Source organism: Sceloporus occidentalis, unplaced genomic scaffold (assembly GCF_023333645.1).
Source record: "Sceloporus occidentalis isolate IW3139 unplaced genomic scaffold, rSceOcc1.0.p SCAF_3, whole genome shotgun sequence".
In the NCBI taxonomy this organism is placed as follows: Eukaryota; Metazoa; Chordata; class Lepidosauria; order Squamata; family Phrynosomatidae; genus Sceloporus; species Sceloporus occidentalis.
Genome location: NW_028316983.1, coordinates 73,319,592 through 73,344,102, shown reverse-complemented (window position 1 = coordinate 73,344,102; position 24,511 = coordinate 73,319,592). Strand labels below are relative to the sequence as shown.

Below are 24,511 nucleotides of genomic sequence, written 5' to 3'. Positions count from 1 at the left end.
GTTATTCCAAAGTGTGGGGGCTGTAGCCAAGAATGTTCTCTGGTGAGTGGAAGTTAGTCTTACCCTAGGGTGCTCAAGTATGAGCTTACCTGTTGTTCTGAGGGTGCGGGGCGGATTATGTAGGGAGAGGCGTTCCCTCAAGTAACTTGGGCCCAAGCCATGTAGGGCTTTAAAGGTAATAACCAACACTTTGTATTGGGCCTGGAAACTAATTGGCAGCCAGTGAAGAGATTTTAGTACCGGTGTTATATGGTCTTGCCTTGGAGAGCCAGCAACTAATCTGGCTGCAGCATTTTGAACTAGCTGAAGTTTCCGAACCTGATACAAAGGTAGCCCCATGTAGAGCGCATTACAGAAATCTAAACGAGAGGTTACCAGTGCGTGTACTACTGTTTCAAGGTCCTTTCGGTCCAGACAAGGACGTAGCTGGCGTATCAGCCGAAGCTGATACCAAGCACTCCTGGCCATCGCGTCCACTTGGGATGATAATTGTAGGGATGAGTCCAAGAGTACTCCCAAACTACATACTTTGTCCTGTAGGAGAAGTGTGACCCCATTCAGGACTGGATGACAAATTCCTCTGCCTGGATCTGGGGAACCTATCACGAGTACCTCTGTTTTCTCTGGATTCAACTTGAGTTTGTTTGTTTTCCCTTATCCAGCCCATTACTGACCCCAGGCAAGCGTCCAGAGGAGAGGTGCCTTCCTTAGTTACTGTATCAGTTGGAGCCATGGAGAGGTAGATCTGGGTGTCATCAGCGTACTGATAACACCGTGCTCCATGTTTCCGGATGATCTCTCCCAGCAGCTTCATGTAAATGTTAAACAGCATAGGAGACAGAATGGCACCCTGAGGGACGCCAGATGCCAGCTCTCTTTTACGAGAGCAACTGTCCCCCAGCTTCACCATCTGGAACTTGCCTGTGAGGTAGGACCGGAGCCACTGGAGCGCAGTGCCGCCGATAGCCAACTCTCTCAGGCGTTCCAGAAGGATACCATGGTTGATGGTATCGAAGGCTGCTGAGATATCCAAGAGCACCAACAGGGTCACACTACCCTGTGTAAATCCCACAATATCAGTCAGTCTCTTCTAGTTGACACTGCTGAGATTCAGGTTATTAAGTGCACTCATCAGCTGCATCCAAATAGTCTGTTATAGTTTTACTGACAAACTACCCAGGTTCCAATGCCACACTCATCAGTCACCTCAGATTCTTCAGAGACAATAGCCTTTCTCTACTGATCAGGGTGGATGGCTTCCTTATGAGTTGAATCTTACCACACCTGCTGGAAATGGGAGCCCACCATACAACACAGAACTTTGTCACTTTTTCCCAAGAGAATCTTGGATGTTTTTAACATCATGTGAGTGTGCAACATGTTGATTCTAATGTGCTTATCACTAAGTCCTGGACAGTATTCATTGAGAGGGAATGAAACAAGCTGAACTTTGAGACTGGAAGTGTTCAGTCAAAGGCACAGGAGTTCTTAAGAGCTTAAATACTAGAAAATCTGGTGCTACGATTATCTTTTGTTAAAAAAAGAAAATGACAAGAAAATATAAGATTGTGAGAATATTACTAGCTTCACTAGAGGGCTGAAAGATTACAAGCATAGCCCAATGCTATCTCCCCCACCCCCCTGCCAGATGGGCTCCTGTATCTTCAATTTATTAGGATGATGTTAATCAGTTGAACAAAGTTTTGGCTTTATAAAATTTTAGTAATATAATTATTTTTTTAAACAAACAAACAAACAAACAAACAAACAAAAAAGCTATTGTATTATCACAGAAATGATAAAAGTACAGTAATCATTCCAGGCAAAAAAACAACAACCTTGCAACTGTACGTTATGCTACCCTCATGAAGAAAAATTAGAATTAAATTCTTACCTGTTCTGAGAGATAGACTGTGGCTTATTGTAATTGTTCACACTGATGCAGAAAGAGCCAGAAAACTCTTGCCAACTCCCTTTAAATATCATGCTTGTGGATAATATACTAAAGTGCATAGAATGATAGATTGGGGGCTATTAGCTGTTCAAGAACAGGGAACTGTGTAAGTACACATGTGATATGCATGGTTATAATTTACCTTTAGAAAACTTAAATATATTTTGCAAAAGGCAGGGTCCCTAATCATGCATTAGCAGATTATCCATGCACTGTTTTACTTGTTTAGGCATCTGTTCACACATTCACATGAACATACATGGGGATGGTTGTTAGATTATTATGCTATGCTATGTTATGTTTTTACTATTATTTTACCATGTTATGCATTTCTTTTTGTATTTTGTATTCTTCATGTTGTAATTTGGATTTTTTGTGTGTCATTATTCTATTGTTATATTACTGTGCTGTAATGGGGGTGGGTGGGTGGGTTATTTTTGTATTTTTCTGTTGCCTTTACTTGTAATCCACCTTGATTCTGTGAGGAAAAGGTGGAATATAAATAAATTGTATTATTATTATTATTATTATTATTATTATTATTATTATTATACAAAAGTTGGAGAGCATGTGTGATCCCAGTTTCTTTCTCACTTGAGTAGTCATTGAGCATCTGAAAAAGCTATCATTAATCTGAGTCACATAACACAGTGCAAAATGCAGACAAGCAGACATGAACTTGGTGTGCAGAAGCATTTGTAACTAATACAGTAGTTCCATTGGGATAAAGTAAAGCATAAACTTAAAAAAGCACAAGTTAAAAAAACCCCACACAACTCTTAGAATATTAGATTATTTAACTTTGGGAGCAATTCTTGCCTGATGCAACAGTTGATCTGTGAAAAGCATCTTTATGATTGTATAAAAACAAAACAAAGCCTATTACGTTCATACCGTGATCCACCTCCTCTGGTTCTTTATGTGACTTAATAACAACACTGTCAGTTTTCCATCCTCTCTCCCTTCAACTTGCCATATTTATAAACCTGACAACAAGTGCTAATATTATTTTGTTCTCCTCCTTTCTGGTTTATTCTCCAAAGTTCTCACCTTGCAAAAAACTTTGCCTTTCAGTTTCATGATGGTATTTTTAACAAACAAATTTGCAAACAAATGCCCACCTTCAAATTCCCTTTTATTCCATTCAACTTGTACAACATCATGTTTCATTCCTTTATAGCAAAGGTGGGCAAAGTGCAGCCCCCCCCGCCATTTTTGTGGCCCCTGGAGCCCCTAGTGTAAAAAATTGTTTTTTGTAAAATAGAATTTTTTTAAAAAAAATATTTTTTTTTTGCTCCAGAATGCCTCCAAATGCACTACTATGGGGTCACAGTGGGCATTTCCACAATATTTGGACCCTCCCACCAGACCCTTTGGGAGTCAAAAACAATTTTTGCAATTTTATTTTTTCAAGATGTTTTGTGCCAGAATGCCCCAAAATGCCCACTAGAGGGTAGGGGGTATATTTCCATCATATTTTGCAGCCTTCCTGGGCCAAAGCAAGAAGTGAACAAGAAATAACTTCTGTTCAGTCCCTGTTGTTTAAAAGGGGTCTCCTGGATCTAAAATGGCCTATGACCCACCCCCAAAACAACAACAACATGCCTCATAGCAATAGCAAAAGCAAGTAGAAAGCTAACAAAATGAAATTCAGCATGGAGAAATGTAAGGTACTGCACTTAGGGTGGAGAAATTAAATGCACAGATATAGGATGGGGGACACCTGGCTGAATGAAACTATGCGTGAAAGGGATCTAGGAGTCCAAGCAGACCACAAGTTGAACGTGAGTCAACAGTGCGATGCAACAGCTAAAAAGGCCAAGGCAATATTAGGATGTATCAATAGAAGTATAGTGTCTAGATCAAGGGAGGTAATAGTGCCTCTCTATTCTGCTCTGGTCAGGCCCCACCTGGAATATTGTGTCCAGTTCTGGGCACCACAATTCAAAAAGGACATTGAGAAACTGGAGCGTGTTGAAAGGAGGGCGACATGATTGGAACATGAGTGGAATTCTGATGAATCTTTCTCCAAATCTGTCCCTATAAATATATATTCCTTAAAATGATGTTTGGGAGAAGCAGTTTTTATTTTCTGAGTGAAAATGCATGTAATAGCAATAGCAAGTACATTTCTGTACCACTTACTAATGTACTAAGTGGTTTACGAATGGTAAGCTAATTGCTCCCAACCAGCTGGGTACTCATTTTCATTTTTCTTTTCTCTGCATTTCTTTCAGACTTTAATCTGCTCCGTTTTGTGGTTATATTACATTTGGTGGAAACACAGGAGAGGGCCTTCTCAGTGGCTGCTCCCAGACTCCCTGGGAGTGGCTGGATGGGCACCTTCCTTACTGTCCTTCTGCAAGCAGGTAAAAGCATTATTTTTTAAATCCTACAGGTCTTTGAGATTTTTTTTTCCAGTGCATACAAGCCTTGTATAATATGCAGGACCTATTATTTGTTGTTGTTGTTTTTAATTTAGCTGGTTTTAATTTGGTGTTAATTGAATTGCTTTTTAACTTTTATATGTTATTCATTTTTAACTATGTTTATTTTAATTGGTGTAAGCTGTTTTGAATCCCCAGCTGGAAAAAAGCAGGATATAAAGATGATGATGATGATGATGATGATGATGATGATGATGATGATGAGGAGGAGGAGGAGGAGGACTGGTGAATCAGATTAATCAAATGATACAGCCTGTTTGCTGAGATACTGGGCTTAAATTAACATCATTTTGTTCTAGATAATCTTAGTTGTTATCTTTCCACTTAACGTTTCAATAAAGATTACTTTGTTTTTAAAAACTAAGATCAGGTCCATGTAGGTCCCTCCACAAAAGAGGTGTAAGTATTTCGTAAAACAAATGGGAAAGATTAGCTCCTGTGGAAATAATAGTGCTTACAACTGCCCTTAATGAAGGCAGGAAATACTTTCTTTGTGTAATTCCCCTGGGAAACTTGACTGGGCTTTAAACACATAATGAATTTATGGCTCTAAGTCTCCTAAAGTAATAATTTTTGCACAGATGATGTAGGCTTGCTTGGTTCGCAATGGTTATTGCTGCTCGTAAATCTGTCCTTCAGGAGAACTTTCTCCCTTGCTTTACTCTTTTCTTCTGACCTTAACCAGAGTCTTTCTAGTGGATACCCTTGGCCTTCCAAATGTTTTGACCTACAACTTGTGTCAGCAGCCTTGCCCAACATGTCCAGTGATAAGGAAATTATGTACTTCTGGAGAGGCAAACATTTTCTACCTTAGTTTTAGGCTGAGGATCACTTGAAAGGCAATTAAACTACAAGCAATTTTTGAAGTAGAAATGGGAACATGTGTCTGTCTAGATGTTGTTGAGAATGGAATTTCTATCAGCTCTTATCATTAGGTATGCTGGTTAGGCCTGTTTGGAATCAGAATGCAACATCAAGAGAAGTACACATTTCCTAATCTTGTTTTAAAGCAGTTGTTCCCAAACTTTGGTCCTCTTGGTGTTTTGGATTTCCAACTCCCAGAAGCCCTAGCCAGCTTGGCCAGCAACCAGTAATTCTGGGAGCTGATGTCCAAAACATGTGGAGGATCAAGGTTTGGGAACTACTGATTTAAAGCTTTGCTCATATGGAAAACAGTACTGACTTGGAGCTAATTTGGAAGCCGTCCCTCATTCTCATACTCTAGACTTGCCTGCAGCTGCAAAAACAATGGTCGGACTACAGAACTGATGCATATCAAGCCAACAGTTCGAAAGGGGTAGGGATTGGAAATCTACTTGCTAGTTCTGCTTCCCCCTATGGTTCCAATGAGGGGAACAATAGAGTATGAGGACAGAGTTTCTCAAAATATGCCCACAGTAATTGTGGCATAGTTGTAACCTGGACTATGTTACATTGATTTGTGGCAGTCTGATGTCACGGGACGGATGGTTTAGTTAGGTGGGAGAGGTTTTCAAATGGATGAACAGAGCATTTCCTGCTGACATGGTAAGTCATTGGGAAAGCTATGCTGACTGTTTGACTAGACGTTTACTATACTTCCTGTTGGGGTAATGAAATAGTTTCTTTATGGATACATCAGGCAAAACAGTGAAGTACACATAAAGCCATTTGGAAAGCTGCACCTGTTGAATTTCTGCCTGGTCATTGCTTTACTACTGCATACTAGATTAATTGTTTATGCAACAAACAGTACACTTATAATTTTGAAATATGTTCCCAGGACAAACCTGTTATTTGTGTATTGAAGAACTGTAGCAGGCACAGTCAAGGAATCTTTCTCAGAATTCCCTGCCTTGCCTGTGCATTGAGCTGTGCCACTGTTCTCCATGTATTCAAAAAAGCCCATGGGGATGTTGTGCTCCCTTTGTTGCCTCCCCACTACTAAGATAACTTTTAATTCAATAGAAAAATAGCTGATCCAAAAAACAAGACTAAAGATATATGCATGTCTCCTCTCCAGATGAATTTGGAATCTATCATCAGTAATAAAAAAAGATCATATCCATCTTTCTGTGTGTGGACCTGTTTGTCTTAATCATAGTTCCATTAATAGAAGATACGTAAAATAACAGACACATCCTGGGGGAACCATGGGGATGTACATCTGTGGTTTAGCTGATCGTTTAGATGTTTTAATGAATTTTAATGCATTAATGTTGAAGCCAACAGTATGCTTAGTACTTCGGTACACAGTGTAGAAATGTACTTGGTATTGCTATTGAAGCTAACAGTATCATCTTCAATAACTGGGGGCAGACTTCTGTAACTAATACATAGGTTTGCAGTTGATACAGTTTTTGATGGTGGGATTGAGGAACAGTTTTAGGGCTGGACCTTTACTCTGAGGATGCTCCTGCATAGGCATTGAATAAACAGATCCCCTTTCAGGAGCCTGACTATGGGGCAAACACATGGTGTTTTTAACTTGGACAGCCATTTAATTATTCTTGAAAGCTTCTTAGTATCTAAGAACCTGTACAAAGTTACAAATGCTCCTTTTCTTTGTAATTAAAGTGATAAGGGAATACAATTTGTTTGTACAGAAGTAATTGAAGAAGAACATCATAAATCAATAGGGGAATAGCAACACTGGATTGCAATACACTCGTCCCTTCACATTTGCGGCTTTGACTTTTGTGGCTTTGATGATTCCACAGATATTAAGAACATGTTCTCTTTAAGAATATATAGGTCCTCCAGCGCAACTCTGTAGTCAACTTTAACCAAAAGTCGCACTGAAGTACCCAGAGATTCTTAGAGAGAACACTCTTCTAGGCATTTGTAGTCTATGGTCATTGTCTGGCAGATCAGATGTTGCCCACAGAGTTGCACTGGAGGACCTCCTAGAGATTCCTAGAGAGGTGTTCTCTCAGGTAAAAACATAGTGGTTTTTTATTTGCAGTTTTTCCACATTCACGTGGGTCTTGTGCCCCTAACCCCAGCAAATGTGGAGGGACAAGTGTACCTTGATGTTATAAGCCACTATAACTTGGTTTCAGATTCCCCTGTCCATAATGTGGCAATAAGAAAAATTAACTAAAGTCCAAAATTGCTCTGCACCTAGTACTTTTCTTTAAGCATTGAACTAATGAACAGGATTGCATTTGAAATGGTCAGAAAGATTAAGGAAAAATGAAATTATGGCTGCATCCACACTGCAGAAATAATGTGGTTTGATACCACTTTAACAGCCATGGCTCAATTCTATGGTGCTCTGGTGCCACAACAAACTACCATGTCCAGAATTCCATAGCATTGAGCCATGACAGTTAAAGTCAAACCAGATTATTTCTGCAGTGCAAATGCAGCCTTTGTGAAGCATATCTTGTAAATGAACACAAGACTCGAACATTTAGGAAATGAATTGACAACTTTAGAAGATGTCAGTATCAACTGAGCACCAAGGGTCACACTCTTCATTGTTGCAAGATGTTACCAAAATTCAGTAATGTTGCAGCATTTGAAAGTGAGAGAACCCCATTTCCAATTAACTGGAAACTCATTTTCTGGATAAAATGGAGAATGTGGAGGAACAAATGCCATAGAATTGTATTTCCGGGAGGCTTCCAGAACTGTAATTCCCTTTTTTTAAAGGCACGCCTTTTCTGTCATGTTGTTTTAGAGAGGAAAAATAATGTTCATTTGAAATTTGCTGGCCTATTTTCTAGCTGCAAGGGTGGCAGCAGAGGCTGCAAAAGTGGGTGACCAGAGTGGGTATGCAGCCATGGGCCACATGCTTAAATGTGTACAAATTTAAGTCAAAACCTTTGCTTTGAGGTGCATAAGTGCCATAATTCTTCCTACATAACATTTAAAAAACAACTAGAATATTCATTTATTTTTGTTGTTCTTATGCGTCAGCAACCTTATAATTGGGTTTTCTTGGTAAGATTTGTTCAGAGGTGGTTTGTCTTTGCCTTCCCCTGAGGCTGAGAGAGTGTGACTTGTCCAAGGTTATCCAGTGAGTTTCGAAGGCTGAGCAGGGATTCAAACCCTGGTCTCCAGATTCCTAGTCCAATACTCAAATCCACTACATCACACTGGCTTCCATTTAGTAGAAACACATAAAGCAGTACTACATATTTCTCCTTTTCTTATAGAACTCTTAAAAAGGAAGAACAGAACAATTTATTCTGCTTTATTTATACATTTTGCTTTTTCTTCCTTTTCCAAAATGGATGTGGTACAATAAGTATACAGAGTTAACTGTTCAGTAAAATAACAAAAACAAAAACCAAGCAATATGTGTATGTGCCTTCAAGTCATCAGTTGACTTATAATGACCTCATGAATTTCATAGGGTTTTCTTAAGCAAGAAACACTCAGAGGTGGTTTTGCCAGTTCCTTCCTCTGAAATACAGCCTAGCAATATACTGTCTTTTAAAGTAAGTGCCTCTGTATCAGCTTATGTATGACTGTGGGCATTTAGAAAGATGTCTTTCTATGATAGAGTTTTACTCCAGCATACTGGTATATGTCTATAATTGTGATTGAAGTGCTGGATCATAACACTGGGAAGGGTCAATAAGCCACATTTGACCCAAGAGGTAACTCCATCCTCTGGCATTCCACCCATAGATCAAGTGCCATGTGTGTAGCAAATCCTGTAGAGCAAATTAAAGGAATTCAATACAAGGCCCAAACAGACAGGCCCAAATAAAGCTGCTTCTGGTCACTTTGGATGCATGCTGTTTACATGACACACACATCTTAAGAGGCCAGGAGCTGCTCCAAAGCTGCACTCTAGTCCTTAGGACTGGAGCGTGGCTTTGGCGCAGCTTCCGGCTTCTTAGGACACATGCATCATTTAAACAGCATACCTCCAAAGTGACCCAAGGCAGCTTTATTTTGTCTGTTTGGGCCCACAGTTAGCCTAAGCCTAAATTAGATGCATTTTATTCAAATGGGGATATAGTAAGTGCTTTAGATATGACTGTGCTGGCTAGGACTGCTGGGACTTTTATTCCAACAACATCTTGGGGGGCATATGATTCTCATCCCCATGTAAAGGGATACTGCAAATCGGAAAACATATTATTCTGGTAAATGCATGTGTGTGCTCTCCTCTCCACTAGGTGTTGCTCTTCCTCCATATAAACAGCAATGTGAAATCTGAGCTCTTAAATAATTGGAGAAAGTTCCTAGAGAGCAAGCTCCATCCAAAATTCGCATAATTTGCAGGGGAAGGAGCCTGGAGGGACCAGCCCACACAGCAAGAAAAAAGGTCAGGGGAGAGAGTATGGGAATTTAGGAGGGAATCGCCAGACAATCCCATGTAGGGTATATATGGAACAGCATGCTAAAAGTCTCTCAAAATAAAATGTCAAGTTGTTTTCCTTTATGGGCCTAAGCTTTAAAAAAAAAAACCCTACTGCAAAATAAATTTCAAAAATGCACAGCAACAAAAAGCTAAAAAGAAGTTGCCATTCACAGAGTCCAATCCCCCCCCCCCCACACACACACCTTTCAAACTGGGGTAGACCAGCTAACATAAATTTTCTTCATCTTTAACAATGGTGGATTTCCCACACAAAAGGCACCAAAGACAGAGAAACAAAAGGCTAGAGAGCATAACATTGTTTGCATGAAATAACTCATAATCTGAGGATTTTGCACAGTGTTTCTGGCTGGTGTTCCTGCTCCTGTAAGTGACTGAATAAAAATTAGCCGTGGTACACATTTCCGACTAATTGGATTCAATAGACAGCCTCAGCAAAGGTCAACATTCTCATATTCCATGTGGTCTGAGTCTTCCAGCTCAATCCCAGGCACCAGGTTATAATAATCTACTGACTGGTTCATGTAAAATTTCTCACGGTCTGCTGAATCCTTCAGAACATCCGTCACACTCACAGTCTCTGCTTCAGACTCTCCACCTGCGACACTTTCCTCTGCCACAGCCAGTTTGTCGGACCCTGACTTGTCCTGGTCAAGGTTTCCTTGCATTATGGAATCATCAGAGGCTCCCAGTTTGATCTCTACCTCCTCATAGAGGTCTCTGTTGCTCCCTAGTAATGCAATTGAAGGCTTCAGCAAGACTTGGTTTCTCAACAAGATGTTTTTTTCACTCTCTGCAGCAGATGCAGTGGGCAGATGACCATGGGTGTAGCCGTGATGGTCTCCAGACCCTTTGCCACCATTCCTCTCCACTGTTGCTAGGCGGCTTTCCTTCCCACCACGGAGCGCATAGCCAGTCTTTTTCTTCTGTTTGCAAAAGCAGCAGGTGACCAAGACTAGGACAGCCACCAAAGGTAGACTGATGAAGAGAGCTGTAAGGGCATGGTTCCGGCATAGTTCCTGCCTAGGAATGTCTTTCAGGTTCAGGCCATGGAAACGCTGTGGCGTGCTACAAATTATCTCAGTGTCAAGTGGTGCAGGCTGAAAGTTGTCCAGATTTCCAAACAAGGTGCAAGTGCAATCCCAGCTGTTGTTGGAGAGGCCTAGTTCAAGGAGGGAGGATTTGAAAACCCCTGAGGGAAGGGAAGTTAAGTTATTGGAATCAAGGTGGATCTCCTGGATTTGGTCAGATGCTTCCAGGAATGTTTCAGGCAATTTCTGGAGTTGGTTGCTCTCTAACTGAAGAACACGCAAACTGGGTGCATTTTTAAGGAAACTGTCTGGGAGCTTACTTAGTTGGTTATGGTCCAAGTATAGAATCTCCAGGGTTGAAGAGCCATTATCTGCTCTGATAATGTCCGATATGCCACAGTTTGAAAGGTAGAGCTCTCTCAAGCCTGCCATCCCAGCAAAAACGCTCCAATCCAAAGTGGCAATGTTAGTCCTGCTAAGATTCACACAGCATATCTCAGGAACCAATTCAGTCTGGAATAAATCGAAATCAATAGCTGTGCTACAATTACAAGTCTCTTTCGCAGCTCCTAAGGTAAGTTCTGTGGCTAACAGGGCCATGCCAAGGAGTATGACTGTCCACCTCTTGTGACCTAAAGCAAAGAGAGTACAAACATTAGTAATTTCTCACAAGTTTTTAAGTGTGCAAACTAGATGACAGCAGTTTTCTTAGGGTTCTTCCCAATGGGCAGCTTCCAGTGCTGCCTGTCAAAAGTCAATACAGAACTATTCTGGAAGTAACACAAGTACTGGCATTACCTGTAACATGCTATTTTTGGGGGTAACAAGGACATAACTGTGCTGTTTCTTAAAAATAGCATAATGGCAGCTATTGTCATCTTTTTAGAGCAATGAATAATGTTTAACCATTGCTTCGGGGAGTCATTTGACAGGAAGTTGGGGCTATTTTTGTATTTTTAACTGCAGTTTTTTTTTTAAAAAGAGCTAAACAACTAACAATGATGTTTAAATGTTACACTGTTTAAAAACTGCCCCCTTCAAAAAGTAGCAAAGTACTTTAAAAGTAATATGCCAAGTTCTGTTCTGTCTTTGTCTCCTGAATAACTTTTTATAAAAAGAAAAAGGAAGAGGAAATGTAAGAAAACATAGGAGTATGACAATTGGAGCACAACATTGTTTGGACCCTCTATAAAGTTTTGTGACTGAAGCAAGATAATAAATAAAAGCAATTATTTAGCAACACCCTTGGATGTTTAGAGCTGACAAACACACAAACAAGGAACATTTACTGTACATAGCTTTCCCCAACCAGATATGTTGCACTACAACTCCCATCATCCTCAGCTAGCATGGCAGTACTTGCTGGGAATGATAGGGATTATAGTCCAACACATTTGGAGGGTTCCAGGTTGGGGGAGACTGTTCTTCCTCACCTCTGCAATCACAGAAAAGTTCCTCTTTTTTTAAAAAAAATCTCCTGTTTGTTTGTTTCTTGTTTGTGTAAACCACCTCCAAAAATCCATTATTTTCCCCCACTCCACACACGAATGCTGGCAACAACTTTCCAAGATTTCAGGTGAATCCAGGTTAAATCTCCATGGTTCACACGCATCCTGAATGCACCCGATTAAGTTTGGGCGGGGGGCCTGCCAAAAACTCACATAATCTGGGATAATTGATATTGGGTCCCTCCCCCCGAGTTTTTTTTTTAAAAAGATCCACATCATCAGTAGTGTGAAAAACTGATGTGAATAGACCTGAATACACCCAGGATAAAACACTCCATAAAAAAGGGTTCTTAATGCATTTGCATCAGTGACTCCATCTTTATTCAAATGCTTGCACATGTGAACAATCAAACTCACAGAGATGTGCACTGATGCGGTTCCATGGTGTGAGCAACAAACCTCAAATGTGTGACTGAGATGATTCAAATCATTGTGCTAAAAAAAAAAAAGACATGTGAGTGATCCCTGGATGTATTAAGGAGTGGTGAATTCTGAACAGCGTCTCAGATCAGATTGGTGACTGATAGGGAGTTCTCCCTCCTTACCTATGACTGAGGAGAGTGGAAGGACACTGCTGCATCTTTCCAATAGCTCACAATGACTATGTGGCCTGATGGCAGGAGTAGAGTGTGGCCCTACTGGGCCCTGGAGACCAGTAAGCTCTGGGTGTAGCATCACAGAATGATATTCCTTCTTGGTGGTTGACAAGGGAGAAGACCTAAAGACCACAATGTCAAGTGTTTCTTCTCTCACTAGCACAAGGATTGTATTATACCAGCATATTTGCACACTGATCTCCAAAACCAGACTGGTGACATTACCAAACCACAGTGGTCACTGGAGCCACTTATGCAGTCACAGTGAGTAGCTGGGCTCCCCTACAAGGCCTTAGTGACTGGGATGAGGCTGAATATATGCTAATAGGTCACTGGGAACAGGCAGAGGTGGAAATGAGACCAGTGATTCCCAAACTTTGGTCATAAAAGTATTTTGGACTTGAACTTCCAGAATCCCCAGCCAGCTTAGTCAACAGTCAGGAATTCTGAGAGCTGAAGCCCAAAACATCTGGAGGACCAAAGTTTGGGAATCACTGGTTTAGACTGTTCTTTGGACATAGAGTTTGGAGCTGGATTAATACAATTAACTTTGAACATGACTAAGAAGCAGGGATTCATATTTCTATGAGTGTTTTTAGCTTTTATTTGGTAATGTCCTACATTTTTCTTTAATATTCTACATTTTGTGGTGCCTCATCCTCCTTTGCTGTTATGACATCTGGTCACCTGCACCTTGATTCCTGTAATACACTTGAACTTCTTTTAGGCTTGTCTGCTTCACATCTTCAGTATAGGTTCTTAGAGTTGGAAGAGACCCCAAGGACCATCCAATCCAACCCCCTGCCATACAAGAATACACAATCAAAGCACCTCCAACAGATGGCCATCCAGCCTCTGTTTAAAGGCCTCCAAAGAAGGAGATTCCACCACACTCCAAGGGAGTGTGTTCCACTGTCGAACAGCTCTTACTGTTCGGAAGTTCTTCCTAACATTTTGGTGAAATCTCTACCCAGCCTCCTTCTCTTCTCTGATCTGCCACAAGATATGGAGCTTTCCCCCTGTTTCTTCTATTAACACTTCATGACTTGTATCTTGTGTGACATTCATTTTAAATATCTGCCCTTTGATCCCAAGTAAGCCTACATTTTCTCTGCCCAATACATGTCCTCTCCTCTCTTATTTTCCACATACACTACTTTGTTCCAATACAATGCTCTGCTGATTGACATACAGGTTTCTTCTTTTTTAGTTGAATAATATCTTTTCTCAGGGCTCTTCTGCAATCACCTCCTTCATTCTCCTGCTCTTTTCTGTCATGGTCCTGATTTCCACTGATTATTTTGCTTTACAATTCTTAAACCTTATACAGAATTGTCAGAGCTTACTTGGGCTTTCTCTGTTTCATTATCTTTAACTCTGCTCTCTCTGTGGGGTCATTCAGACTACCTTTTACCCCAGATCAGGAACCGAATTATGCATGTGAAGTTCATATTCACCCCGAATCTCCCACAAACGAATCTGAGGCTTCCACAACTGTTTTGGGGCAAATGCCCCTTAGTGAGGGTCATTTGGAATCGGGGTAAAATCTGTATCTTAAAAAAAACACTTGGTTCGGTGAATATGAACTTGCCCCGATCATGATGAGGCAAGTTCAGGAGAGGGGTTTAGGTCAGAGGGAGGGCAGAGGGCAGAACTGGAGAAAGGGTGCCAAGAGTGACAGAGTAGGAGGAGGATGAAGGAGCTGGGGGGGAAGAAGGGGGCCATGGAGGGCAATTGGGATAATGGAGCAGGAGGAGGAGAAGAAGGAAGGAGCCAAAGAGTGCCAGGAGAATCAGTGATGGAGGAGGAGGAGGAGGAGGGAGCCGGGGGGAAGAAGGGGGCCATGGAGGGCAATCTAGGTAATGGAGCAGGAGGAAGAGAAGGAAGGGTCAAGTTCAGGGGAGGGAATTAGGTCAGAGGGAGGGCACAGAACGGAACAAACTTTCCTCTCGCACCAGGCAGCTTTCTCTCTTTTGATTTTTTTAAAATTATTTTCGACAGACTATGCACATGTTTTTTGCTACAGGTAGCTAGATATATAGATAGAATGTGCCTGCCTGCCTGTTCACTTTCCCTTTAATTTCCTTGCTTCCAGCAGCAGGGCACTTTGCAGGAGGCTATTTTTCTTTGTGAATGTTACAAACGTTTTTCTTTCCAATTTGGCAAACTGATACAGAATGCTTTTGCTACTGTCTGTAAGGAATTCAGGGGTAGCTGAGGGAAAGCAAAGAATGCATGGCATCCTTTTCTGGCATTCTGAGGTGGGGAATTAATTATTATTATTATTATTATTATTATTATTACTACATGTGTATGTACTCTGTAATAGGCACTCTGGGGTGGCAAGGAGGGAGGATGCAGGATGCAGAGATGGCATTAGATTGCATTTTGGGGTTGAAAACGGGGCCAAGGGAAGATCCATAACCTGCAGTGACCCAAATAGCCACAACACACACACACACACACACACACACACACACACACACGAGGTTTTTTAATTTGACAAAATATGCACATACTGGCGCCTGGTTTTTTTAAAAAAAAAGCAGGGGGGGAAACACACTTCCGATTGCCCAATGGGTGCAGAAAACGTCACCTATGACGAAAACGGAACTGAATTTGATTGACAGCAAAGGTGCCTTCATTTTAAACCGATTTCTCCGAGGGCATTCAGGGTTAAAATACCCTGATTGAGGTAGTGGGCACTTGCTTCCAGAAGGATTCGGGGGTGGGGGGGCAGAATCTTCCCAGTTCCTTCCAGCGCAAAAAGGTCAGTATGAATGGGGCCTGTGTCTAGATGTTTCTGCCAGGTCAGGACAACATTTCAAGCATCCAATGAGATAGATTCTGGTCCGCAAATGTTTATGTCACAATAAATCTTTAAAATGCCACAAGATTCTTTTTTGTTTGTCTCGGTACACCTTACCAAAAAAGGCCCACCATCATGCTCTTTAAAGCTGTGGAATAACAGACTATGAACTCTGATTGACTTTGCTATGTACATGATGACTGACCACTGAACTATTTAGTAAACAGGGACAGGGAGGATGGAGAGAGTTGTACAATCAATGCATGTTAAAAAATAAAATGGGGAAAAAAACCCTGTAAAATGAAGCAAACACACTAATGCCACAAACTAAAAATATTAAGTTTGTTTAAAGTGATGGCAAAACTAAAACTACTCTGCGTTAAACATTCTAGAAAAGAATACATCTGTGATGAACACAGAATGGAAAAACTAAACAATGGAGCACTGCAGGTTTAGGTAGGAATGAACTGTTGGCAAGTTGGAAAGCTTCAGTGCAACTCAGTGTAAAGGTTTAATTGCTTTGTATTTGTATCTCTTCATAAACTTCATCCATTTTTAAGTCAGAGGTAACCAGTACTGCAACTCAATATTTTGTTTCAGCCATTGTGTGGGAATCGGAAGCTGCAGTACATTGGACCAGGTTCAGAAGACATTGATTTAATCTAGGCAACAGCAGTGGAACAATTAAAAACATTGAGCCGGAATGAGGTCCTCCCTGCACCCTTCCTGACTGAATGACATCAGCTTTTCCTCCAGCTGCTGTTATCCTTAACAGTCCAGGGATAATTTGCAATTTTTACAGCAAATGATTAAAGTCAGTGACAGTTTCCCAAAGAACCAAAGTTTTTTGTGGGGAGAGACTGGCCTACCACATCTCTTTTGGGCTGAATGTATACCCTGAAACATTTCACAGATGTAAGACGAGGACACGTGCAGCCAAACAACATCACTATGTGGTCGAAATGACAAAGATTGGTAATATGGAAGAATACACAAGCTAGGAGAGGGTGCAGCAGTTTGTTTTTGCCTGTGCCTACTGAGAAGGGCAAACTTCTTCCCCTTACAACTATCTCCTCTCCTCCTGCTGAGTTAATTGTATGCAAACTACTTTTGTATTCTGGAATCTTTGATTGTGTAGTTTTTGCATGGCAAGAGTGCTTTGATTGTGTAGTCTTGTATAGCATGGGTTTGGAAGGGATGGACGTTGTGGTTTCTTCCAACTTTATGATTCTCTGAATCAGTTTGCAGCAATTGAAGTAAGCTGTGGACAAAGGGGGAAAGTGGGAGGACAAGAGAGAAACAGGGACCCTTCCAAAGCAGCTGGAAAAGTGGGACAGCAGAGGAGTAATTAGGATTATCTTTGCCAAATTGGGACAGTTGGTGGGAATGTGAATGGAATGTGTGTTGGGCATGGGCAAAAGCCTTTTTGTCAGAATGATCACAACCCGTACAGTGTCACCTAAGGCAACAGGATTGCATGGGATAATATAACAGGGTTCTCAGGTATGTTAGGCAATTTTGGGGCAAGCAGACCCCCCAAAAAAGGAGTGGGGGGTGGGGGACTATATTGTGAGAGAGATGGATGCCCAAATTTCCTCCCTGATAAATCTTGTTTGACAATGGAGGACTTATTTTGCAAATGTCCTTTTGTTGTACTGTTTCCTTTCAGGCATATGACACAGGCTACAGTTATACACAGGAAGTTAGATTAAATCAGTATTTGCAAGGTGGCTTGTGATTCTTTTGTCTTTTGTTTGTAGTCCTGTCAAGAGCCAACCCTACTATTAGACCAGGGGGAAGCAAAGTTGGAGCTGAGGCCACATGTGGACCCCCAAGGCTGCTTTTGCAACTCTCTCCCCAATGTCCTGGACAATCCTTTTTTCTGGCCAAAAAAGAAGGTGAATAACTCCTCCTGGAAGCCTCCAGAAGTAGCAATTCATTCTTTGAACCATCTTCACTCCCAATTTTGGGGAAAAGTCAGGATGTAAATAGAGACCATCCACATCATCTGCAGGACTTCCTTTGCACGTTTCCCCCCTTCAAATCAGAAGTGAATTCTGAATTCAAAGATATAGCCATGTTAATCTGAAAAATCAGCATGCAAAGGAATCTTGTAGTATTTTTGACACTAAATTAAAGAAAGAAACTGGTAGTATGAGTTTTCACAGACTTCAGCCTACTTCCCCATGTATCTGAGGAAATAAGCACAAGACTACAAAAGCTCATGCTACCAGCCTCTATTTTTCACTTAGTCTCAAAGGTGCAACAAGATCCCATTGCATACAAAAGTAAATTCTGATTTTTAATTTTTTTCTATTCTTTGTAGCCCTTGGAGTATCCTGGGGGAGAAAAGTGGCCCCTGACTTTTCCACAGCTGCCTCTCCCTGCACCAAAGACAGTGAAGTGTCTGCCTCAGGTAGCAGATGCTGTAGGGAAGCAGTGACAACACCATTCCTCCTGAGGTGGCATTTCATGCTTCTTTCCTAGCCTGGCTGGCAATGCTACCTAGTTGTATCCTTTCCCCAATCTATGAAAGCCAAAAGACATCACTGGTTATAGACCAGGACTGAGCAAGGAGGAAGTCTAGGCCAGATGCTTAATTAGCAGGCCTCACCATGCATTGCTTTTTCCATGCAGTACATGCTGGGGCATTCTGATGAAGTGCAGCATTTCTTTGTACAGCCAGTCCACCAGTGCCAAGGGAAACAGTGGCTCAGGGTTGCCAGCTCAGGGCCTTTAAAGCTAATCTTAAAGAACAGTGAAAGATGCTTATCTCCTCCTTAGTGCACAATTCAAGTCAACAATCTTCCAGCCTGGAGAGCTTCTCCGTACAAAAATGGAAAGGCGGGAACTGCCTTTTGTCTCAGGTAGCAAAATATGGGGTTTCTGTTCCAAACCACCTCCTATGCCTGTCATAGTTTTCTTGACAGAATTTGTTCAGAGAGGGTTTACCCTGGGCCCTGACCTTTTCTTAGGCTGAGAGAGTATGACTTGCCAAAGGTCACCAGTGGGCTTCTATGGCTGAGCAGGGATTCAAACCCTGGTCTTCCAGAATCCTAGTCCAACACTTACACCTCTACACCATGCTAACTACATAGTATCCTAGTCCTGCACTCAAACCACTATGCCATGCTAAGTACACAGTTATAGCACTTTTATACTATATTTACTGCCATTGCTCCCTCATTTGGTTTCCTGGGATTTGTAGTTTTGTGAGGTATTTTGAATTCTCTGCCAGAGAGCTCTTGTACCTCACCAAACTATCAATACCCAGAATTCCACAGAATGCAGCCATGACAATTAAAATGGTAACCAAGTGCTATTAATTGTGTAATGCAAAAGATGGTCTAACGTGTGTACGCACCCTCTTTTTGCACTTCCAACATAACATACAAACAGAAAACTTGAGCAACCATCTGTTATAGAAATTCATGAGCATTGAAGGAAGGCAACATTCAATGTGTCTTTCTACTGGGGGAGATAGTGAGTTCTCTGTTTCCAAGTTACCCTGAAAACACATGCTTCAGGTATGTGAGTGACTCACCAGTCCATTTTTTTTAACCACTTCCTGTAGGGTGAAAAACTGCTCTGAAGTGAACACTTCCAGATACAGGTCTCTGTTTAACAGGTAAGGCAACAGTGGGGGAGGAGAGGAAATGGCTGCCGCCCTATTAGAAAAAGACAAATGATCCCAACATTCATGTGCTGTTAGTTCGCACCATCTCAGATCTTCACAAATGAAGAACTTCATGTCAAAATTCAAAGATATAGCTATGTTAGTCTGGAAAATCAGTATGCAAAGGGATCTTGTTTCACCTTTGAGACCAACCGAGAGAAAGAAGATGATAGCATAATCTTTTGTAGACTTCACCCTACTTCTTCAGATACATGCTTTCAAAACATGCATTTGAAGAAGGAGGCCGAAGTCTAGTAAATCTCAAGCTACCAACTTCTTTCTTTCAGATAGTCTCAAAGGTGCTACAAGATCCCATTGCATTCATATCAGAAAGCGTCCATATCCCCATGGCTATTTTAAGCTCAAAACCTTACCTGTATCCATTGGAGGAGCCAATTGATCATAGAACCAAGAGTTACTTGCAGCAAACTAGTTATGGGGAGATGGATGTGGAATGCCAAGGGGGAAAGGACAACACTCAGTCTAGTAAACTTACTGCTCAGGGCTGGCATTGCCCCTCCTGTGTCTATTTAGCATTCTCTTATGCATCTTTTGCACTGAAGTTGGCTGTGTTCTAGGAAAGTGAGATGACAGGTGCATGCCCTCCAACATTTTAGAAATAATAATAATAATAATAATTATTATTATTATTATTTATATAGTGCTGTAGATTTACACTGCACTGAACATACAAACAATAAAATAAAGTAAACCTGCCCATGGCATACAATCTAAGAAATAACAGCATAATACATATAAATAATACATAACAATACAGGAAAGGGTTCAATAAAATAAAGCAGGGAACAGATTAAAAACATCAAATAACAAATAATAGTCACGCAATGCCTCGGAACACTTCTCTGAACAGGAATGGAAATGGGGACACATGTAGAAATGGAAACTGGGACACATGTGGCACAGTAATGTCAGAGTGTGGTCAACATGGCAAAAGCTACAAGCTAGGAGAGGCTGCAGCAGTTTGATTTCACCCTAGTCTACAGGGGAGAACAAGATTTCACCCCACCTGTTTGTCTGCTGAGTTGAATGCAAACTACTTTTGCACTCTGTTACAATTTAAGTAAGGTGAGGATGAAAGGGGGAAAATGGGAGGACGAGAGAGAATCCAGGACATTTTAAAAGCAAATGAAAAAGTGAGATGAGAGAAGATTAATTATGACTGTCCCTGCCAAATCAGGACAGTCAAGATGATTTGCACGTGGCACCCCTTTGGTCCCCAAGAAGCAACCCAGACTTTCCCATTGCAATGCTCATTAGTACTTTGGGATCTCTCCTTCACAATGGCTCTGGTGTGTTCTTTTATGCATATCCTGTCTGACAAGCCAGGGAGTTATCATGCAATTATTCCAGTTTCCTTAGGCTCCTTCACCCTTTTCACCTGGATCTGCATTACAGTGAGTTGCTACCCAACTCTTTCCATGGCTGAGCAGAATTCAAACCCTAATCTCCAAAGTCACAGTCCGAGGCTCAAACCACTGCACCATGACTTAATGTAAATATAAAAACAAAGGAGGAAAGAAAGTACATGGGCAGCCTCCCATCTCCCTGTTTGATATCAAGAAGTGGAAGCAGTTATCCTGAAATCAGAGCTTGGGAGAAGTTAACTTTATTGGAGTACTGAGAGATTCTGGAAGTAGTAGTACAATAAAATTAGTTTTTCCCAAACTGCCTGCATCTGCTGGGCAACCAGTTCCAGGGGCAATTGGTTATTCATCCCTACTAGGAAGCTCATTGACTCTTGTCTGGAGGAGGGCTTGAACACACAAGTACATACATACTATATGTGGTATATAGTATGCTCATATTCTCCTAGTAACAATTTCTGTGATACAGGCACAGGATGTAACTTGGGGGAGGAGAATGTTGCTATGAGAATATCTGATGCATTTATTTCAGCATAGATCATATTCAGTCCAAGCACAACCTCAGTGAACATCTGAGTTTACTATTCAGCTGTAGCCCTTTCATATAGATCCGTGGGGTTTGTAGTTTGTTTTTGCTGTTGCATGCCTTCAAGTCATTTCTGACTTATGGTGACTCTATGGCAAATTTATCATAGGGGTTTCTTGGCAGAATTTGTCTTTGCTTTCTTAGGCTGAGAGAGTATGACTTGCCCAGTGGGTTTCCATGGCTGAGCAGGCGTTTGAACTCCAGTCTCCAGGGTCATAGTCCAAGACTCAGACCATTACACCATGCTCACTCTCCTTTGTAGTTAAGAAAGGGGCATTTAGGATTCTCAGCCAGAGAGCTCTAATCCTTCTCACAAAGCTACAAACCCCAGGATTGCATAGTATGCAACCATGGCAGTTAAAGAAGAACCTTAGTGCTATAATGGTGTCGTGCAAAAAGTACCTCAGTTCTAAAAGTAGAATACAAGTTGAGTCTCCCTTATTTAAAATGCTAGGGACAGGATGTATTTTGGATGTTTCAGAGTTTTTAATTTTTAATTTTAGAGTATTGGTATATACATAATTGGTATATACATAAAGAGATATCTTGGAGATGGGACCCAAGTCTAAACATGAAATTCATTTTTATTTTGTATGCACCTTATACACACAGTCCGAAGGTAATTTTATAAATATTTTAAAATATTGTTGTGAATAAAACAAAGTTGATGTACAATGAGCCATCAGAAAGCAAAGTGTCACTATCTCAGCCGTCCACGTGGACAATTTTGGATTTTGGTGTATTTTGGAATTCTGGATAAGAGATACTTAACATATACAGTATATAAAGGGATTCTGTAGCCATGATCTTTCGTAGACTTGAGTCTACTTCCTCAAATGTAGATACCACATTTATCTGAAGAGGTAGACTCAAGTCTAGGAAAGTTCATGCTACCAGCTTTTCCCTTTCAATTAGTCTCAAGGATGCTACAAGATCCCTTTGCATACTAATTTTCCAGACTAACACGGCTATGAACTATACTGTATAGACTCTCTTAGAGCCCCACATTCAATTCCTGGAAATCTGCTGGGATTGTACTGGAAGTGTAATTGTTCCAGAAAAGGGGGGGAAACCAGGCATTCAGAGACTGTGGGAAACAAGGCGGGGAGAAGTAACACAGGACGAGAAAGGGATACCCTTTCTTGGATGCATTTCAGGCCAGCCAACCATGGTGATGAGAGATGCTTTTCATTTCTTCCAAATTGCCACAGCACCGCCCTGAAATTTGTGCACTTTCACTGCCAGAAAAGTCAGTCCAATGCCTGGCATCTGTGAACCACCTTTTGTTTCACCTGGAGCAAATTCTCTAGCATCGGGTTTTTGGACTTTGGCCTGACCCTCCAAGTTCTTTGGCAGTAAGCTGCGGGAGGAGAAAGGTAAGCCCCCCCTCCCCACAATGCCCCTGCTTTTGTGTCTTTGGCTGCACCCACACTACAGAAATAATCTGATTTGACACCACTTTTAACTGCCATTGTTCAATGCTATGAAATCCTGGAAGCTGTAGTTGTGGCACCCTCTGGTTCTCAAGATTTCATAGCAATGAACCATGGCAGTTAAAAGTGGTGTCAAACCAGATTATTTCTGCAGTGTGGATGCAACCTTAGTTGGGATTTCAGTAGAATAAGGTCCCTGTTCCTTTAAAACTTGTCTGCAGAAACTCAGCCTTGTTCTGTTCCTCTCTCAAAAAATAACTTGACCCAGGGAAGCTGGTCTCCTGGGATACCAGCAAGACTATATAAACAGAGGGCACCACTTCTCTTTCCCTCTGCTTCCTAGCAAACTTCCTCCTCCATGGAAGAGAAGCAGGTCCCACTCCATTGCCATCCACCCCCCAGGCTCATCTTGCACCCATCCCCACCCTAAGCCCATCCGGCAGAGCCCTTTTCTTCAATATCATGGGCAGGAAACAATGCATGATGGTACACTGGGAGAAGGGGTGCATCTACACTGGGGAAAGAATGCAGTTCGACACAACTTTAAGTGCTGGACCTCCATCCTGTGGAATCCTGGGATTTGTACTTTGACAAGGTCTTTACCTTTCTCTGCCGAAGTGCACTGGTACTTTCTTGTTTGTTGTTGTTCCTTCAAGTCATTTCTGACTTATGGCGACCCTAAGATCACCCCATCATGGGGGTTTCTTGGCAAGATTTGTTCAGAGGGGGTTTGCCATGACCTTCCCCCGAGGCTGAGAGTGTGTGACTTGTCCAAGGTCACCCAGTGGGGTTTCATGGCCAAACGGAATTGAACCCTGGTCTAGTCCAGAGTCACAGCCCAACACTCAAACCACTACTGGTTCTGTCGGATGGCATGGAGCCCTGGCCCTTCAAGCAGTGTCAAACTGCATTATTTCTACAGTGTAGATGCACCCAAGAAAGGAGACCTTGAGCAATCCCCATCCCTTTCCTAAACTCTGGGGGAAGAGACTTCACTTGCTGAAGAGCCTTTGTGGCTGAAAAGGTGAAGGCTATAAATCCTCTAAATCAGTGCTTCTCAAACTCTGGTCCTCCAGGTGATTTAGACTTCAGCTCCCAGAATCCCTCACTGTTGGCCAGGCTTGCTGGGAACTGAAGTCCAAAACATCTGGAGGACGAAAGTTTGGGAACCAGTGCTTTAAATGATGATGCTGAAGAAGATGATTGGGGGAAGGTGGGAATGTCTCATCCACATTGCAGAAATGATCCAGTTTGATCCCGCTTTTACTGCCATGGCTCCATGCTAGGGAATTCTGGGCATTGCCCAGAATTCCCTAGCATGGAGTCATGGCAGTTAAAGCGGGATCAAACCGGATTATTTCTGCAGTGTGGATGCAGCCTTGGAGCCACTCACCTGCTGGGTCTGGTCCCATTCTCTGGGTCCCATGCCAGGGGCGATCCTCGCCCTGCGACCCCTGCCTTTCTCTCCCTCTCCTCCTTGTCCTCCCAATGTCCGGGGAACTACTGGAAGAGACGCCTCTCCTAAGCGACAAAGCAGCCGACTGACGCCTGGCAGCTCTTTCTCAAGCTCTCCTTCCTCCCTGCCCCTCCTTTGCAAGGTCTGGGCAGCAGGGAGGGAGGGAGGGAGGGAGGGAGGGGTGTGTGTGTGTGTGTGTGTGTGTGTGTGTGTGTGTTTTGATGCTGTAATACCTTCAAGCCATTTCCAACCTACAGGGGTTTTCTGGGCTTTGTCACAGCCTTTCCCTGAGGCTGAGAGTGTGTGACTT

General features: G+C 41.9%; 1 protein-coding gene across 1 annotated transcript; it reads right to left on the bottom strand.

Moving 5' to 3' along the window:
• Positions 1-8,555: 8,555 nt before the first annotated feature.
• Positions 8,556-24,253, bottom strand: LOC149316213 (uncharacterized). The gene is made up of 2 exons (XM_089515042.1): positions 24,139-24,253; positions 8,556-11,384 (listed from the first exon to the last, which is right to left on the bottom strand). The coding sequence occupies exons 1-2, from the start codon at positions 24,155-24,157 to the stop codon at positions 10,153-10,155; spliced, it is 1,251 nt and encodes a 416-aa protein (XP_089371168.1). The 5' UTR covers positions 24,158-24,253; the 3' UTR covers positions 8,556-10,152.
• Between the last annotated feature and the right edge of the window lie 258 nt (positions 24,254-24,511).